We start from the raw sequence: 11,160 nt of genomic DNA, 5'->3' as shown, positions 1-11,160 counted from the left end.
CTCATAGGATCTATTGAATAATAAATTCACCCATTAGGACGCACACGTAAATCTCCTTATTTTTTTGACTTTTTATTTTATTTTATTAGTATATAAATTTAAAAATTTTAATTTTTTTAATAACTTTTTCCGTAAAAGCCGTGCAACACTAGTTGGACTACGAGTGTAAACGGTTCGGTTCGGTCGATGTTAGGAATATATTTAATATCAAATATATCTTTTTAATTTTTATGATTGAGAAATCGATACAAATTCTATGCTATAGTTTGCTTTTATCAATTTTGTCGATTTGATACAAAAGAAAAATTTATATGAAATTTTAAATTTTTTTTAAAAATTTTACATTGAAAATAAATAAAAAATATATATGAAAATTGCTCTATATATATTACGTTAATTACTTCTTAAAAAAAATGATGATATAAAAATATTTAAATATAATATTCAATCGATTTAGGCTTCATTTGAGAAGCAAAAGTTGAGATTTTTTAGTTCAATAAAACAGAACATCACATCCAACTCATAATCATTATATTTTTTCTCTTATAAAAAAATTAAAAAAATCTAAAATCATTTTCAAATCAAATTTTTTAATTTCAAATTAAAATAATTAAAAATATCTAAAAGTAAAAAAACCGACCTACTTCCAAAAACGAATCCATAATTTACATCTATAAAAAAACTTTAAAACTGAAACCGATTATGATATGAAAAATCCCTGTTTGGAACTGTTCATAATATCCGATAAGCCCCTCTTTCTTTATCTCTCTTCGAAACCCCCCATTACATTTCACTCCCACACAGAGCTCTGGCTATGGCTTCCATGTCGATGGACATAGCCACTACTTTCATCGGACTAGCCAAGCTTCAGACCACCCCACGCTCCAGGGTTCGAGCCTCTGTCTTCCCTCTCCTATGGAGATCCAAATTTCGCAACTCTCACAGTCTCCGAACCATCTCTATCCAACCCAGAATCGTCTCTATTGACTTGTCCAAATCAAACCCATTCTCTCGCCGGTTCACGGCGGCGGCCGCCACGGCGACGCCGCAGACCGACGGTTCCGATGTTTCCACGAAAATTCCGCCCGACGACAGAGTTCCTGCTACTATAATCACTGGGTTTTTGGGTTCTGGAAAGGTCAAAATTTTCATCCTTCGAAGCTTTATTTTTTATTTTTTATTATCAATTTTAAAGCTATTTGATTATTTGATTGGTTCGATACTGTTTTTATGCCCAATTTGTTGGTAAATGTTTTGAAAAATAAAAATAAAAATTGGGTAAAGCGTTTGGCATTCGGGTTTAATCACAGCTTTATGCCTTTTCACAGCAGGATTGTGGCGTTTGGTGAGAAAATAAAAGAAATAGAGAGATATCTTCTCATCACTTGTTTGGATGGTTGATTAAGTAATGAGTACTTATGTGAAAGGAATAGAAGTGGTACTCATGTTTTGTTTCTCACCTTCGTTTGAATCGTGAGATGAGAAAATGAGGAATAAAGAAATGATTGTAGTTTCACTTTTGTTGAGATGAACAATGATTAAAAGAGGATATGTGTGCTTTTATTTTATTTGCATTATATTTGAAGGGGTAATTTAGGTATTATAAATTGTTTGTAAAGAGTTCTTTTAGTTTCTCACCAAATCTTACCATTTGGGTTAGAAACAAAACTTACGTTTGCAGTGATTTGTCTCTCACCAATTTTTTTTTTTCATGTCTTACTATTACTCATCTCATTAGTTATCCAAACAAGTGATGAGACATTCTCAATTTATTTTATTTTTCTTACCAAACCCTTCCATCCAAACAGATTGCAAAAGTGGTGAAAACCAAAGTTGCCAAATAGTTTATTTATTTAAGTTATAGTAATATCTAAATTATTTCTCTGAAGTCTAAATGTAAAGCAAATAAAATAAAAAGACGCGTGTGTTATCTTTATTTGTTGTTCATCCAAATAAAATGGTAAGAAACCACTATCATTGCGTCTTTTTTTTTTCACCTAGATGAGAAACCATAATTGTTAACATTTCTTTTCTCGCCTACCAATCAAACAGAGCTTTAGTGATGTTTTAAGAAACATAATTTGCAAACATGGTATTTAAAAGTTGCAAACTACCCTATTTTGGTTCTGAACTCACCACTTTATGGCACAAGAATGTGGGTACTGATGATGGTGAAGCACATTCAAATGATGAATTTATTGTTGTTTTATACTTTTCGGTTCTTGGGATACCATTTTTGAGGTAACAGCGTGGAAATATTAGAATTTTAATTCTGAATTTGCTAATGGTTAAATGTACTTGCTTCTAACTTCAACTGTTTGACCATTGTTATTTTATCAAACTAATTAAATTTATATTGAAACTGATAGGGTGTTACTTCACTTATTGACCTATTTCTTATGATTTTTAAACAGACAACTTTATTAAACCATATCTTGACTGCGGATCATGGCAAACGCATTGCAGTGATTGAGAACGAGGTGTGGGTTTGAATACTTTAGTGTTAACTGTCTTGAGGAATTTCATCTGCATTCTGCAGTGTCTTATTGTTCATGATGGTTCGGGGTTGGTCGTTTACTCAGGAAATTTTGAATTTAAATTTTTATTTTTTTCTGCTCTAATTGTTTGATCTTTCTTAGTTGGTTTTTGTGTGTTGTGGCAATGCATAATTCTTGCTATTTGTTGTATTTGCAGTATGGTGAAGTAGACATAGACGGTTCTTTGGTTGCAGCAAAAGCTGCGGGGGCTGAGGACATTGTTATGCTCAATAATGGGTGTCTCTGTTGTACAGTGAGAGGTGATCTTGTGCGGATGATTGCTGAATTAGTCGATAAGAAAAAAGGGAAATTTGATCATATTGTAATTGAGACTACAGGTAGTGAAGATTTATTCAATATGGCATTTGTTCACATTTAGCTAGATGCATTGGACTTCTCTGGTTGTCATTGTGGCTCATATGTTTTGTTGCAATTTTGCAGGATTAGCAAATCCGGCACCAATCATTCAAACATTTTATGCTGAGGATCAGATTTTTAATGAAGTTAAGCTAGATGGTGTAGTCACTTTGGTTGATGCCAAACATGCTGATTTTCACCTGGATGATGTTAAGGCAAAGGGAGTGGTCAATGAAGCAGTAGAACAAATTGCTTATGCTGACCGTATTATAGTAAACAAGGTACAAATTTCACATCTTTATGCACTGTGTGTCAGTTGAAGGATTCTTGGACGACTAGTCTGTATTATTCCTTTTTGGTTTAGTTTAATTAAGACCCCTTTCTTTACTCTGATGGATCACTGAGCACAGCTACAACAAACACCACTCAGCTACCACAAATAATCCGGACTGTTGAACACTGGCCCATTCATATCTTCTTTGTGGGTTTTAAATTAATTGCTCAGTTCCCGGCCCATTTGGTGTGGCTACTAGGCTTAACTCATGAAATGCTGTGTCAGCCCTTAAAAGCAACATGCATTGCTACCAATTTCAGTAATCTTCTGTTTGGTCGGGAACTAAATTATTGTAATTGGAAAAAATCTTTGGTTTTGGTAATCCCGAGCAAAGGAGCTTCCTTTTGAGCCTGTAATTGTTAAGTATGATCACTTAAAAAGGGAACATATCTATAGGATGCAGCTTTTTCTTTCTGAGTTGATACTTCTCTCTCTCTCTCTCTCTCTCTCTATATATATATATATATAAAACTAACTAATTTGTTTTACCATGGTTCTGCCAGACTGATCTTGTTGGTGAGCCAAACATTGCTTCTTTAATTCAGCGGATAAGGGTTAGTACACTCACAAATTGCTTATTTTGACATGTCTATAGTTTTCTGTTTTTTTGTTTAATTTTGAGTCTAAACTTTGATGTTAAACTGGCTGAACACAGAGCATAAATCGTATGGCTCATCTGAAGCGGACCCAGTTTGGGAAAGTTGATTTGGATTATGTTCTTGGGATCGGAGGCTTTGATTTGGAGAGGTTATAAAACTTTCGATCTTTGTCTTAATTTACTGAATTAGGCTCATAACCTTTTGTTGTATAGCATTGTTTACAAATAGAGTTACTATCAATTTGATGTACTATGTCATTACATGATACAAAGCTTTGTAGTTTCAGCTTGTGATGACTTCTTTGTTCTTTGTTTCCTTTTTGAGCTCATATATTAATGTTTCGATGATGAGCTTACTTTTGTTTGACCCTTGCCAGAATCGAAAGTGCTGTCAACACTGAAGGTTCAAAGGAAGATCATGGTAGCCACGATCACGATCACGATCACGAACACGAACACGAACACGATCATGAACACCACCATCTCCATGACCACAAACATGGTAAATTGCATTTGATCTTTGGAAATATCTGTGATAGACCAAATTTTCTGATTGCATGCTCAAAATTAATTTGTTAATTTCTACAATGTTGTGTATTAAACAAGGATGTGGCATTCATTCAGCTGCTTTTTGTCTATTTTTTGTCAAACTTAGACTAAATTGTCCACACCTAAATAGCAAGTCCATTATATCTTGCCAGTTACAATTTGCCAATTCCTTCCCTCTTTGTTGCATTAAGTGGTGTATTTTCCACTATACATGCACAAGCAGGGACGGAAGAAGGTGGGGCCCTTGCCCCTATAAAAATTAGAGGAAACCCACTTTTAGATACACCCTCCAAAAAAAAAAAAAAAACCCCAAACACTTTGTTTGCTTTGAGTGATTTGGAGAGAAAAGAAAAGAAATGGAGAGAAATAGGTTTCGATCCCTTGTTTGGATTACCAAATACGAGAGAAATGGAGAGAGACACATTACTCATATAATCCCTATTTTCAATCTCTCCAAAAGTGGAGAGAAATGAAACAACTAAATAATATTTTGTTATAATACCAAAAGTACCCTTTTAGCTATAGAACAAATAAAAAGACAGACACATATAAAAAGGTTAATTTGGTAATATAACATTATATCATTTCATTTCTTTTCTTTTATATAACTTAACCAAGCAAGATAGGAGAGAAATCACATCATTTCTTTTCTTTTCTCTCTTATCTGTCCCAACAAAATGGAAAGAAATTACAATCTTTTCTTTTCTTTTCTCTTATAAGTTATAACTTACCTAATCATTTCTTTACTTCTCTCCTAAATTACCAAACATAGTGTAAATATGGCATTCCCAAAAATTTTGCAAAGCCCATTCTGTGTAAGGATTTCTCTTCAAAATTTAATGGGTCATGTAATGACCCTAAAAAATTTAATCCGGCCTTTGGTTTAAAAACCATCGGTAATCACATGTTAAAAAAAACTTTCAATAAACAAGAAATATAATCTACTATTTTTTTTTTTTTTTTGTAATTAAAAATATAGTCTATTGAAATCATATTAAAGAACAAAAATTTCTCAAATGAGAATAGAATTTGTTTCTTATGTGGGATATTATAGTTTCTTTATTTGGACCACTTGTGAAGCTTTATGAAGCTGAAAACATTGAGTATGAGTAATAGTCAAGTAATCACATAGGCTAATGAGAGTGAAGCATGTATAGGTTGAGGCTAGTCTTCTATAGTTCTTTATTACACTAATTAGCCTATATCTAGTAATATTTTAATAATTATTTAATCTAGGTTGAGACTAGTCTTCTATAGTTCTCCAATGGAAGAGTCCTGGCTCCGTCCCATGCACACGTGGCAAAATTTGCTATTCTACACAGTGGATTTTATTGTTTTAATCCATGATTGATTATGTAGGAAATATGTTGAAGTGAAGACCAAATATCAACGTAATTTTCTGCCAAAGAACTTGTATCAGTTCCTTGAACTTCTCTCTCTCTCTCTCACTCACACACACACACACAAACACACACACACAAACACACACACACACACAAACTCACCATTTACACACTACATGAACATACGCTAGTTAATCATTTATTATTTTTAAACTTTTTTCTTTGGGGTGGTTTTCTGTGTGTTTTTATATTAATTTTACAGAGCATTAAGTCAAACTTTGCCGCTTTAATTCAATTCCTAAACAGATATTTCTGGTGATTTGATACATACCAAGAAAAGGATTACTTATTTTACCATTCCAGCTTTCAGTCAGTTGTGATTGTAATGTGACACATGTTACCACTCTTCTACTTGTAGTAATGGTACAACGAAATCTTAATGTCTTCACTACTAATGCAGAGCATCATGATGACCACCATTCCCATGATCACATTCATGATCCTGGAGTTTCTTCAGTCAGCATAGTTTGTGAAGGGAGCTTGGACCTTGAGAAGGTTAGCTTTGATGTTTCAGCACATACAATAGTTTTGTTTTGCAGTTTTTATCATAATTAGGTTCTACGAGTCCTAGGAGTTACATTTATTATTATTATTATTTGGGTAAATTACAATTATCACCCTCAAACGTTCACCCTAATTTCATTTTGGTCCCTCATTTGTTAATTGCAACAGTTAAGTCCTCGTATTGGAACTTGTGTTTCAATGTGGTCCTTCTGTCACCTCACCGTTTGAAATTTGAATGAAAATTGAAACATAAGGGATCAAAGTGAAATTTGAATGAAAGTTGGAGGGTGAAAAGTGCAAATTGTCATACAAAATTTTTCCTCTAATACCCCAAAATGTGATCGAAGTGAAATTTAAATGAAAGTTGGAGGGTGAATAGTGTAAATTTTTATACAATTTTTTCTTTCTAATACATCTAAAATGTGCTCATGTGGTCCTTACGTAAGCACTTTCCTTACAACTTTTTTAACGATAAGCGACAGGAGGACTACATTGAAATGTGAGTTAAAAATGGGGACTTAATTGTTGCAAATAAAAGATGAGGGACCAAAATTAAATTAGAAATGGAAGTTCGAGGGTAAAAAGTGTCATTTACCGTTATTATTATTATTATTTGGGTTAAAAACTAATAAATGATAATGATGGACTAAAAAGAGCTCTCTTGTTTAATTTTCAGGCTAACATGTGGCTGGGTACATTGTTGTTGGAACGAAGTGATGACATATATAGGATGAAAGGTCTCCTATCCGTTGAGGGTATGAATGAGCGATTTGTCTTTCAGGTGATTAGACCACTCTCCAATTGCTAATGTTTTAAGCTCATTTATTCTCTCAATAATCTTTGTTCTTGACTGCTGAAAAGCCCCCTATGATATATATTTGTTTCAGAATCTACTTGTGGTGTAACTTTCAAAAAATAAAAAAAGAAAGTGCTTGTGATGTCAAGTTTATCAAATTTATCTTAGTAACTATAGTCTGCTATGTTATTCGGATTCACGTTACATCTCTTGGAAGACCCTTAAGCTAAGAGTCCTATTTTATAAATTTTTTTCCCTGCTTCGACATTGAACTAGACATTTGACCAAACTTGAAGCAAACTAAGTCCAATAAAAGCCATATGTCTGTTTTTTGGTGCGGTCTGTCTCAATTTTTAGCATTGCTTGTAATCTAGCCTGAGTTTGTTCCATCTGAACCTCTCTGCTTATGCTGCCATCATTCCCTTCCACCTTAATGTTTCCTCAATCTCAAACTTTTTGTTTCAAATTTAACTGTATGTTCTATGTTGATCCTAGATGAGTGACTATTTATCTTCTCATGGATATGTAATATTTCCAGTATTATTCACTTGGTCTGTGCCAACATTTAACTCAACAACCTTTAGCCAGAAATTGTTTTTCATTTTTATTTGGTGTTTTCGATTTCTTTATATAATTTTATTCCTACTTATTTACTTCTGAGAAATTAGTTAGTTTCTCTTAATATATATATATATATATATTTTCAACTTAGCTGCTACAGGAGTTTATTATTGACGGATTTTTCTGTACCGGTGTTCATCTAACAGGGAGTTCATGATATATTCCAAGGTTCACCTGATCGGTTGTGGGGTCCCGATGAACCAAGAACAAACAAGATTGTGTTCATAGGGAAGAACTTGAATGCACAAGAATTAGAGAAGGGTTTTAAGGCTTGTTTACTGTGATCCTATCTAGCAATTAGCCATTGTGAATTTCTTATGGGTGAATTAAATTGTATGGCTATTTGAGTGGTACTTTTTGCCACTTGGGATGTAAGTTTTAGTATGCAAGTAATTATTCCACTCAGTTTTTTTTGAAGATGACGTGACCGAGTTCTTTATTTACTCTTTATATATATATATATATTTTTTTTTTTTTTATGAAGGAAAATTAACTAATGCAAGATGTAAGGTCAATTCATTTTGTGATTCACATGGCTGTCTTGAGATTCTCACTACTTTGTGCGATTCAGAGTGCATTGGTGATGGTGATTTTGGGGGGAGGATGACATGAATTGCCAGCCATTGTGGTGTCTCTTGATACCAAAAAAAAGAAGGGACAAATAGTTAGCAGCTATGGCATGAAACTCATAACATGCGCTCTCTTATAAGGTGTGATGTCTAGGTTTGAATCTTATCATTGCATACACTGTCAACAGACTTGCACATTAAAGATAAGGTGGAGCCTGAAGAGTTTATTTTTAGAGTAGTGTAGCGCCGAGAGGTTAGAGCAAAAGTGCACTTGACTCTAGTGTAGTGCGTGTAAGGTCTTCACCGCCTCTGTTTTGAGGTCATAGAGACGGGCCACATTTTTAAGGTAATGCCTGAAGTCTGTTGAGAGTTGAGAGTCGAGCGTGTTAATTTTTGTGACATGTTGTGTGCCTAACCGTTGAGGGTCCAAAAGATATACAGTTCAAAGTGAATCATGATCTTCTCCATTATATATTCGATGGCTATAAAATAATTATGTTATTTGTTTATTATTTCAAATTATGGAAATGTATTACATCTATTGGGATAGTTTTTTCACAACCGGTAGATTATGTAATGAAGAAACCACAAGGTTCCTCTCCTCTTTACTTTCCTCACAAATAAAAGTAAAAGAGTAGGCCAAAAAATGTGAGCTCCTACGCTATATGGCTTTTTGATGTTGCCATATCTTGCTTGGACGCAAATTTTTGAAAAAAAGTTGTGAATCGATTGTTTAAAAAAAAAAAAAAAAACTCATAATATCATTAAAAACTGATAGACTTTTGATTGCATAATTATACGCACAAAATAAAAATATTATATAAGTGTTTGCTAAAAATACATAATGTAATTTAGATTTATTTTAAATGGAATCCAACATGGTAATGGTCCATAACCCATGCAAGTTTGGGTTCACTTTCATATTACCAATTCAATTTAAACCACTATCATTTCAGTCTAAATCACTAGCTATGACCACAATTTCAATTTAACCCGCTATCATTTCAATTTACCACTAGCTTTCACCATAAATATTATTTGAAAATTAGATTATTTATTTTTTAGGAAATAATTGTAATAAATTAACATAAATATGATTATCGAATCGATTTGATTTTTTTCATGAAGAATCTATACGTTGTGGTGGTTTAAAAAATGAACGATTCAGATCATTGAGACGAGACCCGTGATAACCCCACAAGTCTAAACAACACGGTCCAATCGACAAAATAAACTGGAGATAAACTGTGCTATTTCATTCAGCAGTGGACGCAAAAATCTATTAAAGAGGAGTCAAAGATATATAATAAAAATTTAACTGTAAAATTTATCTAATCGCATTATTACAAAAGTTTTGTCCGTATTTTGTACTAAAACATTCATTTTTATAATCACGATTTGTTTATTTTTTCTTTTGTAAATGTCTATTGATTGGAAAAATTTAATAAACTTCTTTTAGACATTATATAAAATATATGATCAAAAAATAATATATAAATATTATTTTCACATTGAGTGTAGTCGCATTGAGTTTTAATTAACACAAATTAAAGTCAAAGTCAAAGACCATTTTGGTCATAACTAAATTTACCATAATGAGTCGTAACAAATACTATTTTGAGACATAATCAAACATCATAGAAGGAGTTGTTAAGATGTGCACCTCATTAAATAGTGCACATCATGTGCACATTACTTTTAAACCATTAGATATTTACAAATTAATCTAAACTATTAAATAATTTGATTAGAAATATTGTATACCTCTTCAACCGGTAACATTTTTCTTTGAGTAACTATCAATAGATCTTAATAGTTGGACTTAATTCCCATCAAGTCCTATTAAAAATAAGTCCTAATAAAATTGTCATTAAAAATAACTTTTTGTGACAATTTTTTTGTATAAAATTGACAATTAGAGACTTTTTTTTATCACGATTTTTATAAATAAAACTTATAATTAGTGTCTTTTTTGTGATGGATTTTTTAAATTATCGCTAAAAGTTATAAATTAATCACAATTTTAAACTGTTGTTAAAATTTATAATTAAGAACATTTTTTGTGATAAAATTTTCAAATTGTCGCTGAAAATTAATAATTAGTGATACTTTTAATAACGTTTGATAAAAAACACTATTATCATAAAACTTATTGGTCAATAAGTTCACTTATTAAAACATATATGTAAGGTGGTGTTTGATAAAGTTAAAAATTGAAAACTGAAGACTGAAAATTAACTATTGAAAATTGAATGCTAAATTTGTTAAGTTAAAAAGCTGTTTGATATAAGATCAAATTTAAAATTTATTATTTTCAAATTATACATTTTAATTTTTATATTGTGTTGGTGGTGGTGATAGTGATGGCGGTGGCATAATAGTGGTGGTGGTAGCGATGGTCGTGATTGTAAAATTATCGTAGTGTTTATGGTAATTGTGATGAAAGTGATAGTAGTAGTGGTGATGGTGGTGGTAGTTGTGACGGCATGATGGTGATGGTGGTAACGGCAGCGATGATGGTAGTGATAGTGGTAGTGGTAGCAGTGACATGGTGGTGATGGTTCAGCATGGTGGTGCTAATAGTGGTGGCATGGTTGTAATAACCCTGACCTCTGAATAACGTTAATCCATGATTATGTGTGCCTAATTAGTGAGTAAGGGGAAATACTGAATTAGAATGCATGTGTGTGTGTTGCATTGTTGTATTTATATTTGTCAGGCGTAGAAAGATCTGTTCGCGTTTTAGTTTCGGTTTGCGAATTGAAAGCCTTATTGGCGTCCGAATCAGAAATTGACTTGATTTATGTGCTAATTAGGATTTATGGAATTTTATGGTAGGTTTAATTAAAATTCGGTTTGGAACGATTAAATTTGATTAAAATAATGCTAGAT

The 11,160-nt window shown here is 32.5% G+C and overlaps 1 protein-coding gene across 2 annotated transcripts; it reads left to right on the top strand.

Moving 5' to 3' along the window:
- Positions 1–673: 673 nt before the first annotated feature.
- On the top strand, positions 674–8,116 carry LOC114295621 (uncharacterized). Of its 2 annotated transcripts, XM_028239895.2 has the most exons (10): positions 674–1,138; positions 2,415–2,480; positions 2,695–2,875; positions 2,979–3,175; positions 3,732–3,782; positions 3,884–3,975; positions 4,204–4,328; positions 6,179–6,273; positions 6,959–7,063; positions 7,846–8,116. In XM_028239895.2, exons 1-10 carry the CDS (start codon positions 815–817, stop codon positions 7,981–7,983), a joined length of 1,374 nt encoding a protein of 457 aa, XP_028095696.2. In that variant the 5' UTR covers positions 674–814; the 3' UTR covers positions 7,984–8,116. The 2 variants fall into 2 exon arrangements, with proteins under 2 accessions (XP_028095696.2, XP_028095697.2); XM_028239896.2 differs by lacking the exon at positions 2,415–2,480 and having other exon boundaries at positions 677–1,138.
- The last annotated feature ends 3,044 nt before the right edge of the window (positions 8,117–11,160 follow it).

The sequence above is a fragment of the Camellia sinensis genome, chromosome 4, assembly GCF_055761805.1.
Source record: "Camellia sinensis isolate YWXY chromosome 4, ASM5576180v1, whole genome shotgun sequence".
In the NCBI taxonomy this organism is placed as follows: domain Eukaryota; kingdom Viridiplantae; phylum Streptophyta; class Magnoliopsida; order Ericales; family Theaceae; genus Camellia; species Camellia sinensis.
This window is presented reverse-complemented; position numbering and strand designations above follow the sequence as displayed.